The sequence below is a fragment of the Eupeodes corollae genome, chromosome 3, assembly GCF_945859685.1.
Source record: "Eupeodes corollae chromosome 3, idEupCoro1.1, whole genome shotgun sequence".
Classification (NCBI taxonomy): domain Eukaryota; kingdom Metazoa; phylum Arthropoda; class Insecta; order Diptera; family Syrphidae; genus Eupeodes; species Eupeodes corollae.
Genome location: NC_079149.1, coordinates 59,841,303 through 59,860,251, shown reverse-complemented (window position 1 = coordinate 59,860,251; position 18,949 = coordinate 59,841,303). Strand labels below are relative to the sequence as shown.

Below are 18,949 nucleotides of genomic sequence, written 5' to 3'. Positions count from 1 at the left end.
CTATTTGAATCGCATCGTAGCTTTATACATTTTTCATATACAAAGATCGTACCCAAGTAAAAGCAGACTTATGAATGTAAATAAAAACAAATATCGGTAAAAGATCCTAAACAGCTGACTTAAGCATGCAAAAGTTTGTTTCATCCCCTTATTAGATACAATATTAAGCCATTTTGTTTGTTATATAAAGTGCATTGATATAAATAAAACAAAAACAAATTTATCAACCTTCATATGGAAGCTCTTTATGTGAAAACATATCCAAGGAAAGACTCAAATAGAATGGAAAGGAAATTGTGTAGACTTTTTGGGTCGAAAATTAATTATCTCCCTTATTCTGCTGGCTGCTTATGGGAATGGAAATAATATTTTTCTCTCGCTCCCGCTCAATTTCTTCACTTTCGATACTAAGGCCACGCCAACGACTCGGCATCTGGTCCTAAAAGTTTCTGCTCATGAGACATGAGAGTACTATGGTTTTCATATACAAAGATCGTCCGGTTTTCTTTTTGACAAATTAAAAGGCATTTATATCTTTGAAGACAAACTTATTTTACAGGTATTTTAAATCTTATATAAGTACTTTTTTAAACGGACTCTTAGCATACAGGAGCAAGTTCGTGCGACCCAGTCGTGCATTTTATTTTAAACTGCTATGGTAAAAAGCCCAGCCACGCAATTTTCTTGAGAGCCTTTTCTGCATCTTTCTGCATTATTATCTGTATAACAACATTTATTTGAGGTCGATCTTCTGGTTCTTGACCTTTTGACTACGCAAAAAACGTCGTGAACGTACGGACCTACGCACGTACATACACACACACGCACAGACATCGTTCTAAAAATCTTTTATTCCGACTCTGAAACGTCGAGAAATGTCAAAATTTTCAATTTGACAAATCGGACCCATTATAATAACTTCCTACGGGAAGATAATAATTGCTCTCTAAAAATTTCTTTTTAACTTGGCTTCTTTCAATACAAAAATATTTTTGAATAACATTGAAAGACAAAAGGACTTTCTAAAAATTAAGTGGGTGTTTTTTTACTATAGCAATTTAAAAAGAAGGTGAACATTTTGCTTAAAGGTTTTTTTATAACACGAAAAACTTACAAAAATACTGGTCCCTTCGAATATTCTTCGTGTCAAAGAATATAGTTTTTGACAAGATTTTGAAGATTTTGAGAAAAATCTAAGTAACATGTTTTGAATAAAAACCTAAGAAACTTAAAGAAAACACGATTAAAAGTTAGTAAAACTTGATTTTAGAATTAAATAACTTTTCAGGTATCAAAGATATTATCTTCAAACTACTTTTATTTTATAAAAGATATTATTTTTTTAAAAATCCAACATTTGTTTTTTTTTTTTAAGTCAAAGTCTACAAAAAGAGATACGAAAATTGGTAAGAAAGGGTTTTGACTTCAAAATTATTTTATTCTATGCAAAATTTTGTTGTTAACGTAAGGTAATTATCTTAGAAAATCCAAAATGTATTCTGCTAAAAATTTGGATACAATTTGGTTTGCGACTTAAAATGTCGGGAATAAAATCAGATATTGAATAAAGACTCATTTTATCATATGTTAGTGTTTTAGAAAAATTAAATTGATAACTTTTTTACAAGATTCGAAAATCTATAAAAACACCACAAAAATAATAAGAAATCAGTTTGATTTAAGTATTATGATGGCTTCAATTTTGTTCACTTCAAACGGGTACGGAAGGGAATTTATCAATGTGGTTTGCATCCCACTCTATTTTTTTTTTTTTATTGCGACGAAAAATATGATGAATAAAGTTATTTTTTACATCACACATTATGCATTATATTGATATTGAAGCATGAAATTGGTCCGAAGAATTATTTTGATGATAGATTTCACCTAGATATTATATCTACCATTTTTAAAACCAGGGGAGAACTACTATACTTAAATTACCTGCCATACATCAATGAAAAAGATGTGGAGTGCACTATGTGCAACTTAAGAGTAAGGGATGTAGGATGTACAACACCTCGTGGGTTACTGTGCCATACTAAGCCCAATAAGAAGAGCAATCTGGGACAAAAATACACTGTCGAAATCCTGCAAATCTTCAAGGGAGAAAACTGGAATCTTCTATATAACTTCCTAAAAACTGCACTAAAATACCGGCAACAAATTATGAATGAAGCATTCTAAATAAACACATCTATATATTTTCTTAATAGTAAAACTAGATGGTCAAAAACATTATTTAAACTTTACTGACATATTTATTTAAAGAACACACTTATTTTCGGCTGACGGCAAAAGCCAATGCTCTATTGTGAATTTTGTACCAAACACTGAAATTGTTGATATTGAATTGCTTTTCATGACCTTTTTGTGCCATTTAACTTGGTAATAGTTTGGAATTGATTTTTAAAAATGTTTAATTATTTGAATAATTTGCTTCTAGTTTGAATGTAAAATGTCAAGGCCATACAAATATTGAAAATATTTAGCAGGGTGATATGTAAAACAAAAATATTTTCCTAAAAATTTCAGTAATTTTAAAACATTGAACAATTCGGAGACCACAAAAAAAATTGAATTTTACCCTGGGTCACACAAAATTGTCATAAATTAAAAAAAGCGACCCGAATGCGGTCAACACTCATAGTTTACCATTATAAAAAATCATTATAGACGTATTTTTAGTAGATCTTAAATGTTTGTAAAAATCCATTTTTACCAATTTCTCACTATCTCGAAAAATTGTATTTAAAATTAAAAACACGAAATTGATTTAAATTTTATAAATTTGCTAAATTCATTATTCTGAATTGCTTTATATACTAAAAAACACTACTTAGTAAAAATTTAGGCCTCCAACAATAGGCTAGGCTGTTGCCAAAATAGTCGATTAGCAAATCAATTTTTACAAATTTTTAGTATTAATTTTCTTAGTTTTTTATTTTAAAAAATGGTCGGTTACGTTTTTTCTAAAAATTATACCAGATGTAAGAAACCTACATTTTTGATAAATAAAATTGTTCACTTTTTGTTCGTAATATATTCAAGTTTACAAATATTTTTTTGAAGTTTCTGTTTATGCATAAAAACCATTATCAAGTAGTAATTTTTTAACATAACAACCAAATTTGTAGTACCGTGGCATAATAGTTAGCGCTATGCACTGTTATGCGAGAGGTCTTGGGTTCGACCCAGCCTGTGTCATCTAAAAAGTTGTTTCACAGGTACTGCCTCTTGCGAGGAATTGACAAATCCTCCAAGAGTAATTCTTGTCATGAAAAGTGCTTTCCCAAATAAGCCGTTCGGATTCGGCGTACAAAACTGTAGGTCCCCTCCATCCCTGATAGCATTACTCGCACACAGGAATGGTTGAGAGTTGTAAGTCACTAGGCCATAGTTCTCAACGGACTGTTGCACCACCTAATTTATTTATTTAAGCAAACTAGTCACTTTTTTAAAATTGCTGTGATAAAAACATTATTAAAAACAAAAAAAATAATGACAGTTTTTCTTACAAACAAAATAAAATCCTGGCAAAAATTCAATAAAATTATTTTAATGTTACGAATATCTTGACTAAAAACAGCTTAAACTTCAATTGTTTATTGTATTTGATTGAAATGTATCAAATAAAAATTTGTCTTAAAAAAAATATGTATCATTTACAAGGACATTATTGAGAAGTCATCGGTGTGAAACCTCTTATTCAAACACGTTATAAACATGGATGTAAGTGCATTATGTTGGCAGACTTAAGAACTTTTTAAGTTTATTTAAAATAGTTTTTAAGCATTTGATGTTTAATACAATTCCGTCTACGACTTTTAACTACATCATATTGGAACATAAACATTTTTTGGAGAAAATAATTCTTTTAGTTGTTTTCTTTGGCAAAAGTAAAACCAATTTCAGAAAATATTTATTCAAGCCCCTGACTGTTAACACAGTTTTCTTAAAAATGATGTCAGTTTTCATTGAGCGTATAGTTTTTTTTGTTGTGTGGTATTTTCAATGAAAGATAACAATTTCAAGTATAAAATAGCTTCAATTTATACCAAAAGCCAAATACTCGTATAGAAATTTGGTCAATCAATATTGAGAAAAACACTTTAGGAATTTCGATTAATTAGCCACATTTCTACAGGTACTTCGATTTCAAGCCAAAAAACAAAAATATTTTCAAATAATAAGAGGGTCTTGCCCTAACTTAAATTCAAGAAAATTGAGCAATGACCTTGTAAGTTGGTATTAAATTAATCCGAGGGTTTCATTTTAATTAAAGGTTAGGGTTGTTTATTTACCAAAAATAAAACAAAACGTAATAAATAGAAAAGAATGAAAGTGACAGGTGAGTAGCGAGTATCTATGTTTGTACATACATTTATTGGCCTAAGTATACCTTGAATAAATTCTTAACATTTTGATATATTTACCTACATTAGTTATTAAAAAAAAGAAAACAACAAAAAATTGTGATGATTAATCGCTAAGACGTAGGTAGTTACTTTATGCACAATAATTGTGAGTTTGCTTTTTGATAAAAGTTTTATTTTCTGTTGTAACAAAATGATAAGAGCTTTGGCGCTCTTTTGAAGATTTTTTCAAAAGAACACACAGACATTACTAAACTTATCAGTATTGCAAGATTTTTAAGAGGCCATATTGAACAATTAGGCAAAAATATGCTTAAAATGTAATTTAACGAAAAAACTACTTGAGTGAAACGGTCATTCATTGGTGTGGAAATTCAAAAAAAATAAATAAAGAGAAATTCTTCAAAGCAGTCAAATACGATGAATGATGGAAAAGATGTTTGATCTTACGGAATTTCAGTCTTTAGAAATTTAATTAATAAAATTTATTGATTAGACCAAATCATAATAACAAAATGAGGTAGATTATGGTTCTTTTTGATAACCTCTATACAAACTTGGATAGTACGAACATTTTTTGTGTTTTTATCAGATTTAGAAGATCGAGTATGTACGAGTTTTATTGCTTCTTGGACGGTCAGGGGCGAAACCAATGTTAATACTTATTAGCTTTATCAAAAATCTATAAGATGATAACATAGAACATAAGACCTTATATATGAAATTAGCTAGTCACGAAAAATAGTTTATCGTCAGCTAAAAAAAAATCACGTAGCCATATTGTGGTGCATGATGTTGAAAAAAGAAAATTGTTCAAACTTGCAAATATATAGTTACCAAATTTTTGATGATTAATTAAATTACCCTGATAACAAAGTATGTACCTAGATTGTGAGTCATATAGATAGAGTAAATTCCTAGCCTTTACTAATTATTTTTTGAAAGGCAATGCTTCTTATAACTGTAATTGAGAGCAATGACAAAAATAGCTTCTTCTATAAAAGTGTGCACCTTAGATTAGCCGTTTGGATTCGGCATAAAATTGTAGGTTTCTTTTAAAACAATCAAAAAGTTGATGGGCTATGAGGCCTATTAAGCTCAAAACATTATTAGGTAAGGTTCATATATACATATTTAAGAAGTGCTTAAAATAATTAATGGCATTTCGATTAAAGACTAAAGTGAAAGTTATTAAATAAGTATTGGAGTAAGGTTTAAGCGATATCAGAAGTCTGATCATAGATTTAGTTGTTGGTGTTTGCTTCTGTATTTCAATTAACAGATAATTTATAATGCAATAATAAAACTAGATGAGTGTTTTCGTTCTCGTCTGATTGCGTGCCATCCTCTATTTTGAGATAAAATTCGTTTCATATTTGTCGTACCATTTATGTTTTCGCTGTAAAACATCTTTAAAAAGTTCACCTTTACTAATTATCTGGAAAACTTTTTGTTTTTAGACACGTAAGAAAGCAGATTTTGTATTCATAGATCTTAATAAAGCGTTTTTGATGTCATAAAACAATCATTTTTAACCTGTTTCTTCAAGGTTTTAACGGCATAAATTGGATTTTAACATATTTAGAAGACAAGATAGTGTTATACTTTCAAATTTATTTATGTTTTATGTTTTTTTGGTATTCCATATATAGTACAGTAAGAAATTCCCAACAAAACGATCCGCAGTAGTCAGATTTTTGTATTTAAAAATTGGTATAACTGAAAGAAGATCTGTCAGAATAATAATAAAAAAACACATAAATAGAAGAAAATTTTGTGAAAATCAAATGTAAGCAAACAAAACTAACTTAAACTAATAAAATTGACAACTTTCAAGAAGATATGGTAAGAAAACGTCTGGAAATTGAGATTCTATAAAAAAAGTTCATTTAACAATTAGGTACTTCAAGGAATTGGTTTGTTCGTATACTACTACATTAACATGTAGTGTTGAAGCGTGCTTGAAGATCGCCTCAATTCTTTATATACCTGAATCGAGTTGAAATGAGTTTGATTTCACTCGATTCGGAGATCTAAGTCGAGTCAAAATTTGCGATGAAGTGTGAAGGAGTTTGTTTAACAGGTAATGCATTATGGTGTGATTATTTTCATGTTTGTGTAAAAAAGGTAGTTTTGTTTTAATCAAACTACAAAAAGAAAAAAATGGACATGTAGTAGGTAAAATATTCTTATATGATTTTGAACTAATCAGTTCTTCATTGTTTAACACGAATCAAACTATCTCACTTGCACTTCATAAGAAACATCGAAACACCATTTGCTTTTTAGAAAGTGCTGTCAAACTTAATCATTTTTAAATCTTTTTGTGCGGTGGAAACACCAAAAAGATTTATTTCATCTAAATGGAGATAAACCTTTGGTTTAAACATAGCAAAACTTAATTATATTTTCTATTGTTTTCTCTTTCAAAATAAGACCAGTAAGTCCATTTTCATTAACAAAACTAAATAATATCCACATCCAATGGAAAACACATACATAATTCCAAATGCACAAAACAAATGCAATATCAATTGTACCATCATTTGAGCACGATGTCACATAAGATCCATTCGAGACTCGTATAAATGTTAAAAACCCATCCATAGTAAGATTCTACTCCAACTTTTATCGGTGTTATTCATAATATGAATATTGTTTTTGTTATTCGTGTAAAACCCTTCTATACTATGGATAGGTTTTCCAATAAAACACGGGTATTGAAAACTTAGGTTTTCCCCAGGCCAGCCATTTAGGCCCAATCTTATTAATACTATTTATAAACGACTTGGTTTTGATCATACACAATTCTCCTGTCCTTATATGTATATGCTGATGACATTTAGCTTTTCAAAATGAAAACACTACATCTGAATGCCTACTTTTGCAAGAAGACTTGATATTATTTAGGGAATACTGCAATTAAAAATGTCTTGTTTTGAATGTTAACAAATCTTAAACCATGAGTTTTACACCCAAGAGAGTCCCAATTGCTTTTGACTGCATGTTTGGAACTTTTTCCCTGTGCAAAGTATGTGTTTTTACTAACTTGGGTGTAGTTTTAGACTCGAAACTTACATTTTCTGAGCGTATAAGCCCGGATAAGAATTCATAACAATTTCTGTGATCTGGAATATGCCTGCGTAGTGTAGGTACCTTATTATTCTATACACGAAACGAAAATTAAAAGAATTCAGTGAATGTGATTGCTTTTTTGTCTCCGTTCTCTTCCTTTGTTGAAAAATCATAGAAAATATTTACAATCAATAATAAATGGAAGAATATCATCATCATCACCATCGGTTCTTATTCGACTCCAAAGACACTAAATAGTACAAATTTTTGAGCAGACCGAACTAATTAATTAATTAACTAACTAAATGACAATTTTAAAAATTTCAAATTCAAAACAATGTTTTAAAACAGTTTTGATTGAAATTAGATATTAAGTGGTTTTAAAATATTTTCGTATTCATAAATTCGATAAGTTAATAAGTTAGTTGTTAATTGTAATAATAAATTACGATTAAAATTTAATATTTTATTATATTGGTAAAACTGTGTTGCATGCAGCATTTTTGTGCGGTATTATTTTAACGTACAGTCTCTGTGTAAACTCACCTTCAAAGGATCGATATAAAAAATGTTCTAGCACAATAAAATGTCGACTTAAATTTTCATGAAATTTATCAAAAAGTCTGATGTCTGTAAATTTTAATACAAAACAATTTTAATATAAATTTTAAAATTAAATTAAATAAGTTGAAAAAAGAAGAAAAATTGTAAGTACAATGTCATTAAGTTAAATAATGTAATAATAAAATTGTGCATAATATATTTGAAAAATGTCGACAACTGACAGTTCTTATAGATAATATATTGCTGTTAAAGTTTATAAGTCTCTACCTGATACAACACGTTTTCTTTAATCTGTGTTCCACAAAGTTTGGATATATTTATACAAATTGTAATAAGATCACTTTATTTGATTTTTTGAAATCTGATGTATTCATTCAAGAACTTGCTGAATATTATTTCGCATCAATTTTCTGCGAAAAAATTGGGCTGCAAGTTAATGCTTTTAACAATTAAGCTGTTATTGTGCTTTGTAGATAAAAATAAGTAAGAAGTTTTTCAAGAAAAAGCTTAGACTACCCATTCATAGCTTGAACTAGAAGCCAAAGCCTGAAAGGCCGAACTTGAACTTTATTTTATATGTGTAGATAAACAGATTGATCAGAACAGTCTTGGAAATAAAATTATATCTTTCAGTAGTACGTTCTACACAAAATTGAAATATAGGTTTACCCAGGAATCTCAAAAATTTGTACGGGGTTTTCTTTTTTTTAGACGTGTGGTCTTAAAGTAGTAATAAAACGCATATAGTTTAAAGTTATGTCCAAGAATTTAGCTTTATTGTTGTTATAGCTATCAATAAAATCTATCAGTAAAATTTGAAACAGGGGCAATCTGAAATGTTTTACTGATGAGCGTTTATAGTAATTGGTAAATTCACATCATTAAATTGTTGGTTTCTTTCGATCATAACATCGAGATCTGCGCCTGGGACATTTTTTTACTTTGCTTTCAACAGTAAAATTTTTAATGATGTGATCAAAAATTGGAACACCAACAATAAAACGAAATGGATTTATTTTACTTTGACAATTAGAATGGATTTATAATTTAAATAAAACTTTAAATGCGTTCTTTTTTTTGTAAAAAATAATTGAATAAAGTATTCACCTTATTGCATTAATCTTTTGCTAGAAATAAATCTGTAACATGTTCTAGTTTTTGAACAACAAAACAAAGATTTTACTGATAGCTATAACCGGCCCTTAGTTTTAATTTTTTTACAAGTGGCCGCCTGTGGCCCTATTTTGGTTTTGCCAACAATTCTGGCCGTATGAGGTCTTATCTGCAAAGACATGTGACTTCTATTTATCGATTAGATATGGAAAAGCAAAACAAACTGAGGGGAAATCAAATGACAGCTGTCAAAACAAAAAACATAACTTCAAAAAAAGTAATGCTAGACTGAAAACCACACGTCTAACAAAACACCCGTTATATAGGGTAAGTGCTTCACACCTTAAAAGAAATTATATAGCCAATGCATATTATCCTATAAATTTTTTATTGTTTTTAAGCGTTTAAAGCCTGTCATAATTGTAGATGAATAAATCTTTAAATACATTTTTAGTGTTTAATTTTACTTTTTATTTACATGAATTAAATTTTAAGCTAAATTAAACTAGCTTTAATTATTTGGAAGAGGCTATGACTAGAAGAGCGAAGAATTATTTAAGATTTATTTTATCCACAAAAACTTAATTTTAATGTAAATATTACTACTGATTCAATGAAGTATGAATACAAAGATGTCCAACTCCTTCAGTGGAATGGGTTTGGGTTCGAAATCCTGTATGGATTATAATATTGTATTTAAAATACTGTATGTACAAAAATGATCAAAATACTATAGCTCAAAATTCAGTATGTTAAAATTCAGTATCTTGAAATTCTGTATTTTAAAATGCTGTAAATAGGCTGACAAATAAAAATCGTTTTGATAATGTAAAAAAGTGTTCACTTTTTTGAATTGTTGTTGTTGTAAATACATTTGTATATAGGTACAATTTATAGATTGTCACTAATAAATATTATTTGCTTATTTATGGTATGACTTATTAATGTATTTTGTTTTTTACTTGTTTGGAGTTTCAATAAATGATATAATGTACATGTACATTGTTGTTCTCTATAATGCTCATACAGCATTTTAAGAAGAAGAATTTTGAGATACAGTATTATCAGATACAGTATTTTGACAACACAGCATTTTGACAACACAGCATTTTGAGATACAGTATGATACAGAATTTTGACCTTACAGTATTTTAAAATAAAGCATTTCGACCCGCTCCGGTTGGAATGCAATCGGCATTGGGAACCTCCCGTGCATGTATTAAAAAAGAACCTATCACTCTGTTTAACTGAAGACCATGGGCTAAGAGTCCTGTTTGAATGAATCGGTCTTTCAGATAACTTTAACCGTTTTGTAATTAAAAGATATTCCACTAACAGAATAGTAATATTTTTAAACAAAAATTAAGATTCCATTGAATTATGGTGGAATATGTAAATATAAGATCTCAAAACATGTGTTCAAACATCCTTAGCAGAAACTTTTAGAGATTTTATAGGCATTTTTTTACTACCTTATAATTGAAAAACTAAAAACTGTAGACAAATTTGTTAAAAAACAACGTAATACATCTTCTTGTTTTTGAGTTTGTCATCTTTTTTAAAGTACCAAAATATGTTCTTAACTTTTTGTATTACAAAATCTAATAGTTCAACGAGTTTCTTAAGACTAAACTTATATACTTCAAAATTTCGTACTTCTTTTTTTATTAAATACAAATTAAAAATTAAAAATGTATCTTGTCATCCATACTGTATATTTATAGACGTCTTGCCTGCCAGCCTAAAAGCTATATTTACTGCCATCGTACATTTCTACTGTTTTTGCACCGAAAAATATGCAACAAAATGTGCTCGTATTTTAAATTGAATTTTGTATTTGCCTACTTACAGTCTTTGTTTGTAGAAATCTGCTCCACTGTTGAATTTCCCAAAGATCCCCCAATCATCTCAGCCAACACCTCCTCAATATACTCCCGGATGTGCTGTTTTTGGTTTGGATTAATTGGTGATGCGACCTCGCTTACACTTTCAAAATCTAGAGACAAGAAAAAACGAATTCCAAAACAAAAATTCCAATCAGTTGCCGTTATCTTAATGTCGACTTAACTCACTACATAAAAACGCTGATTCATTGGGATCACACAGTGGAATGTATATTTCACTCCTTGCACGCATCGGATAAGAACACTCCGTCAAACTGGCCCTCTTCACAGCCTGCTGTTCCTGCACCCATGTGGATGCCTTGCCATAGGAATCCCTCTGGGCGGCACACAACTGACATCTCCATTCGCCATCGTGTGGGACCCATTCGGAGCATTTTTCACCCCGGCAAACATTTTTGGCACATGAATAACACGCTACGCATCTGTGAAGGAATAAGTTTGGAGTAATTACATAAATCACTGGAATTTCTGGTATATTTTTGGAGCGTGAGTACTTACGTTTTTGAATCATCGGTATCGATTTGTGTGAAGCAAACATTGCACACAGATTGGCCATCTTTTTTCTTCTTGTTTATATTGCGTTCTGCGATGCGGCTGAAAAGAAAAGATAAACGAAATGACACTATAAATAAAAATTGTTTATTGTGTGTAAAGATAGAAATCCGACGACACCAGCGCCCGTGGCAGCATGAACATGAAGTTCGCTGCACTTTAAATTGATTTGCAATAATTGAAAGTCAAGATCAAGGTCTCATGTTCCATTGGTTATATCGTAAGATTGAAGATTATTATTACGTAGCGGTTTTTGTTTACGATCTGCTGTGGTTATTTTGATGTAAGAATTATGAATAATTTAATGAGAAACTTTCCTCAATGGTTTTGATTTTAATTTGCAGATTAGAATAAAAGTAAAACTTTATTTATTTGTCATATTTTATGTCTTTGTGTTAGATTGTTAAATTTATTGACATCTTTATTAACAATTCTAACTGTGAAAGAATAAATTTCTGATGAATCAGTAAAAGTATCGTTCCTAATTAAAATAAATTTATTACTGACTTAGGTTCATACTGAATTAAAATATCTGTATGCAAAGTTTGCAAGAATATTTTTTTTTATTAATTTTATAAAACAATAATAAAAATAATAATAAACATAAACAACATCTTTGATCAATTCAGTACAATGACTTGACTAATTTCAGTACTGGAATATTTAATATTCTAGGGAATTCCTTATTTTAAAGTATTTCAGGTTTTTCGAGATGAAATTTTATTTTTATTAACATATAAAAAGAAAGAAGGAATATATTAGAATATTTTATTTTTGTGTGGAATAGTTTGACACTTAATCGCTTTCACTTGAACTTAATACAATAAAAAAATGAAGAGAAATCAAAATTTGAATGAAACTTAATTAGACCACTCACCAATGAATTTGAAAATATAGCAAAATGTGTCATGAACTAGGATTTGAATGTTTAAGCCTGGGATTTAAGTTAACTTTGATTCAACAAATGTGTTGTTTTGTAAAGCCAAAATAAAATTACATTAACGTTGATACTTTTTTTGGTAGCTTGGAAATACAAATTTTAAACTTTAAATCTTTGCTATCTCCCCGAAGTAAATGTGGTCATATTGGCTACCATACAGACGGTTCCTAATGCAGAATAGGTGACTTGTGCACAGCTACCGAGCTTTATGTGTCACGATGTATGCTTCCGTTTATGTATTACTTACTTAGATTGTAAACAGTTGTGTTGCAGGGTCTCATTTTTCCACGTAAGACTTTTCTTTGGAAACTAGTTAAAAGGTTGGGGTGAGTTTATTACAATAAACACAATCATGGGTCTAAACAGAAGCGACTTAGAAGTTATTGTTTGGTTTCCGAATTTAAAGAGCTTTGTTCGAAATATACACTCCGCGTCTATTGAATACGCACACACTTTTTTGAAAATACTTTTAAGATTTTTTTCTTCAAATTTTGAGGGTTTTTGTGCAATCTGTTGATGCTAACTACTTTCATAACATGTTGGGAAAAAAATTTAAAAGGATTATCCAAATCTTTTTTATGTAACCATATCAAGCTTTACTGTTCCATCACAACAGACAGCTTTCCATATGCCATATCACAACACCGCCTTCGCGACTTTGATGAAGTTTTAAACACCTTTTTATTTTCTTAAATTGCAAAACGTGAAGCCAAAGCCCGGGGAAATTGAATTTTTTTTTTTGGCTTTTTGTTTTAGATATGCACACACCATCGGAAAACTGCTCGTCTTCAAGCTTCTGTTGTTGTGTTCTTTTTACCTTTCTTCAAGTTTTTTTCTGTAAGAATCTTTATTTTTTAAGTAACTTCGGTCAATTTGAATAGCTGCAACACTTCCGGTTAGGTCATGTTGTGTTATCAATACTTATGAAATACTGCTAAGACATGTAAATCTACCCATTAGTCTAAAAATTTTAGATCAAAAATTTAATTTGTAAGCACGAAAAATGTTGAAATAATTGTCTGTGATTAAAACCACAACGTCAAAAAAAGTAAATGAATTTAAAATGCATACTCTCGCAATCAAATGATTCAGCTATTATATCATACGCTCTTCCTCAGCGACATGTTCCAGAGTTAGATTACCCCATTGAGCTTCACGAGATATATTCATCAAAAGATTTGAAAACTCCTGGTTTTGATGGAATACCGTATGAATTTTATAAAAATGCATGTCCATCTCTTATTGAAGAAACACAGAAGTTGTTCACTGAGAATTCTGAAACTGCAACGCTACCATTATCTTTTAGAAAATCCATTATATACCTACTGTTCAAAAAAGGAGGAGGAGAAAGAGGACTTTCATTTCTCGATACGTTCTATAAGCTATTAACTGCAGTTCTCTTAAACAGACTGTCAGCTTGGTTAGAAAAAAACAACATCATCAATGAATTTCAAGCTGCATATAGAACCAGCTATTCTATTGTGGACCAAGTTTATAATCTTTCATGTATAATTCAACTTCAACTCTGCCAAAAGAAGAAACTACATTTTTTCATGGATCTTAAGGCTGCTTTTGATAGCATTGACAGGAATGCTCTTATTTATAAGTTATCGACTCTGCCTATTTATAAGGATAGTACTGCAGCTGTTTGGGATGGTTCGTATTTGTCAGACTTCTTTCCCACTAATAAAGGTGTTCGTCAAGGATGTGTGCTAAGCTACCTTTTTTTCGTTCTGTTTTTAAATGATCTTCATGCGGAACTTCCGATCGGTATTGTTTTAGACGGTTTTCAAATTAATACCCTCTTATATGCAGACGATATTGTACTGTTGTCAGATAATAATCCTTCCAATTTGCAACTTTAGGGTTTTAAGACTTACTGGCTTCAATGAAATCTTGAAATAAATCTTGATAAGTTGGAAATAGTAATATTTCGCAATGGTGAAAGAAGAGCAGCGTGCGAAAAATGGTATTACAATAATTCAGAAATAAAGGTGTCTAATCAATACAAAAATCTTAGCGTAGTGTTTAATTAAAACATAAAAATTCCATCAATGCAACGTGGTCGAGACTGCTGCGAGACAATACCGTCCAACACTCGACAAATTTTAAAATATATAATGACGCCTCAAAAACTATTATGTTGTATAATGCTCAAGTTTAGGTATATCGCGAATACAACCAAGTCGAAAAATTGAAACGTTTCTTCATGAAAAGATGCTTTTTACTGCCCGATAATACGCCTAACTATGCTCTGCACATTGAAACAAGTTTACCGAATGGTTTTCTAACGTCCCTCCAGCTAAATTTTTCTTACATAAGACGAAATCTAAATCTTCCTAATAATAGATTACCCAACATTTTGACGAATCAAGCAAATCTTCTGGGCTAAGGAATGGTTGGATCTTTTCCATGGATGTTCGTTAGATTTTTCTTTTGACATGAATCTACTTGAATGGCCCAGTTTACATAAGAAAAACACTGGACTGAATTTCACGATGAATATTGAAACTTGATGCATACCGAACTACTTTGATGACTCCAATTCACGTGATATGATTTATATTATTTTTGAAGTTCGCTGCGGGCTACTTAATGGAAGAGTCTTTCAAGGAGATACAGATGGAATATGTACATTATGTAATATGGATGAATCGGAAAATACCATGCACTTTATTGGAACCTGCCCAGTATTCAAAACGTACAGAAGAAAATTTCTTGGCAGCCGCATGCTTTCTCATTCTCAACTTCTCAACATTCTTAACAGCTATACTGCTACTCTTACTTATATTACTTTTTAAAAGCGTCCAACGTTAAACCAGCGATAATCCTTTTTTGGAAAATCTTTTGAAAATAAAGTTATACATTCAGCTATCTATAATTTTTAAACCCAGTAGAAGTGATAGGAAAACATGGATATTGGTGCACATTGATCTTTTAGAGTTTAATATTAAAATGAAAAGAAAGACAGAGCTGCGTAAACATTCTATGTTCTTGATGTGCGACTGAAAAAAGAATCACTGATGTGCGTTCCTAGAAGTTCCATCATGACGCAGAATTGTATGTGTTAAAATACCAGTAAAACAACAAAAGACATAAATCATTGCCCTCAAGCAATGTTTTGGTTGGATGGATAGCGGGATTGGTAGTATGGGTTTTGTCGTAACATTGAATTCTTGAAGTATTAAACTACACAATTTAATATGACTAGTAGGTATTATCAAAATTAGACACTAGTGTCGCGATATGAATTGAATGAGCTTATTTATTGCTAAAATACCAAAGGACAAGGGTGTGAATTTAGTAACAAGTATAAGAAGCTAAGTGAACTAACATCCACTAAAACATTTTACGAAAACAATATTAAATAAAGAAAATAAACAATGGTTTAATCTTTAACCTGAAGTTAAACCTATTTGGATTGGTTACAAACATGACCATGCCCAATCGAACAGTTTAAACTCAAAATAAAATTGAGTTTATGTCGAAAAATAACTCATATAAATATGGTTCGTAGTTAAAGATCATTAAGACTTTAATTTTCCATGAATTGTTGGTGCAATACCAAAGAATTTCTTACTATGTCAATGTGACAAAATGAATATACAATAATTCCTCAACCAACTTAATAAAGAAATATCACCAGAAAAAAGTCCAATAAATTGGTCTGATATGTACAAACGATGTATGCCGTAATGTTAATAAATTAAATAAAAATATACTTCCTGTGTTACAAAAACGAGCTTGATTATTTGTCTACTAATTACTTATTTTTTTTTCAAAATCCAATTACAAATTAAGATAAATTCATGTCGTAAGATATGTGGATCTTTGGTGCTTTGCTCCATCTTAACCATAGTACCTTCAATTAGGTAAGGTATAGCTGCCAATCGGTAACTAACGACTTATTCCATCAAATCACTCAACTAAACAAGCTAACTTAAAAAACCTTTTCAAACCAATTTCAATCCATATAAATTAAAATATATGTATGTGTATAAACATAAATTACATGATTTAATTTCCATCCCATATGTAGCAAGACAACTCATCAATGCAACACATATTTTATTACCTAACTTCCAAACATAAAATTACAAAGCTTACAAGTCTACTCTACGTAAACTCTACATCAAACATAGTATCACACTAAAAAATTCGCGCCGCCATGAAGCGGTGCGGTCGGTAGTGCCGAAGTTACCAATTTATTTTTTACCTTGTAACTCTCACCTCTCGCACTATGCATTGCCATCATTGATTGCAAGACTCAACTCAAATTGAATAATAAAAACAATTTCACTTACTATTATTAATAAACTTAATTAAGGAAGCAAAATAGTTGTTAGTGTTGCTGTTGTTGTGATTTGATTTGGTTGTTATGCGGTGAAGGTGATGTGTTGTGCATCTCTGCACATATTTTTTCTGCCTTGATGTAAAAAGTGTAAACCTAGTAAAATATCTTCAACCACGAGGTTGAATGCAATTAAATCAGGAAAAAAGAAATTGGAGAAAATATTATGCCTATCGCATCAACTAATTGAATCGAAAATAAAAATTCACCTGATGCAAAAATTAAGGCCACATGTAAGGCGTGTGAAATTGCACATCTTCTAGACTGATAAAAGTTTAAAATTAATGATTTATTCAAACGTAACTTTTCATTAAAAGCTCCTTTAAGGTTGTGCCGTAAGAGTATGGAAGGAACCCTAAGTACAATTTTGCTGATACAAGGGTTTTATTTGATATGAGATGACAGCCTGTGACCTTTCTTTTTAAATAGGTAATTTTGACAGTCACAGCTGTTTCAAGTTTGAAACCCTGACAGCGTGAGGTCTTGGGTTCCATCCCTGCTTGTGCCACCTAAAGTTTTTTTCACGGGTACTGCCTCTTGCGAGGAATTGAAAAATTCACCAAGAATAATTCTGGTCATAAAAAGTACTTTCTAAAATCTGCCGTTGATTCGCCTTAAAACTGGAGGTCCTTTCCATTCCTGACAACAGTACTCGCACACAGGAATGGTTGAGAGTTGTCAGTCACTAGGCCCTAGTTCTCAAACGGACTGTTGCGCCACCCAATTTATTTATTAAGTGAATACGTAACACACATGATCTTTGTGGCTTCTGTGAAAACAAATATTAACCAAAGCCTTCGATTGCAACATTTCATATACGTTTCTCGTAAAAGTTTCAGGAGATTTCTATAGAATGGTTTCAGCAAGGTCAAATTGGTTTGGACTTTAAAGCAGTATCTTTTCTTTCTTTTTTTCCACATTTTATGTGATAGTTTGGTGGCAATTGTAGAGCTGTGGCATTATCTTTCTTAAACAATTAAGTTATTTGGTCAGCAGACTCTGAGAAGTTCCAGAGAAATATTTTACGGAAATTGTAGACATGGATTTAGATGATATCTAGTTCAAACAGGATTAATGCAGTTTACCAAATCGTGCTATTAGGCGTCTTTTGCCACCTTGAAAAACTAAGAACGACGCATGTTATGTCAAAATTCCGGAAACAATTCAAACTATCCAATATCATCGAAGTAATCAATCAATAAGATGTTTGGAAAATGGAGTGACAAAATGGGTTGTGTTTATTTATATCTGAAGACCTAACGAAGCGGTATAATAAAATCAAGCTTTAGAACAACAGATATGTCATCAGTAAAAGTAGACCAAGTTTTATTAAAAAGACAATGAAATAAAGAAAAAAAAAAGGCTGGGATGTGACCACACTGATAACTTCCCATCCCGTCTGTCGATTTGTCTTGATTAAAAGTTTGTAGGTTTTCGTGTAGGGTTAAAAAAGTTGTTAGTTGAATTATTCTTCAAAATTTTAAAGTTACCAACAATATTTTTTATATAAAGATAAAGAAATAGTTTAGTTTGAAGATGTAGTTCTGTTAAATAGATTTTTAGTCGAAAACAATTTTTTACTAATTTAAGTAGTATTTCTTAAATTTTTCCAAATTGGATGAATGAAATTAATTTGAGAGATATCAAGAACCGAACATCAATTTTTACCAAATTTGTGAACTATTTCTTGTAGATTTTATTTTTTATAGAAAAAAACGGACTGTTGGATCTAAAAACAAAATACTGAATATCGAAAACAATGTTTTCTGTGAAATAAAAAAGTTTGAAGACAAAATTTTAAATTTTTGAAAAGCTATTTGAGTAGATTTTTACCAAGTTTTAGTATTGTTTTTTTGTTGGGTTTTTATTTTTTTTTGTAAAAAAACTGTCAATTAGATTTTTCTCAAAATTTAACTGAATGTTGACAACGATATTTCTTAAAAGATAAAAGTAGTTTAAAGCCAATATCTTAAAATGTTGAAAAGATATTTGATTCGAAAATCAATGTTTGCCTCATTTTGTTAAAATTTCTTTTAAGTTTTTATTTTTTGTTAAAAAAAACTGTCACTTCGAT

General features: G+C 30.3%; 1 protein-coding gene across 1 annotated transcript in view; it reads right to left on the bottom strand.

Annotated features, from left to right (window-relative positions):
- LOC129950497 (titin) overlaps nt 1-18,949 on the bottom strand; it is a 164,305-nt gene that overhangs the window by 53,556 nt on the left and 91,800 nt on the right. The window contains exons 3-6 of the mRNA XM_056062434.1: nt 11,531-11,626; nt 11,201-11,454; nt 10,978-11,124; nt 7,998-8,081 (exon numbers count right to left, since the gene is read on the bottom strand). Coding sequence (XP_055918409.1) covers nt 7,998-8,081; nt 10,978-11,124; nt 11,201-11,454; nt 11,531-11,626 — 581 coding nt within the window. The remainder of the gene's footprint in view (nt 1-7,997; nt 8,082-10,977; nt 11,125-11,200; nt 11,455-11,530; nt 11,627-18,949) is intronic.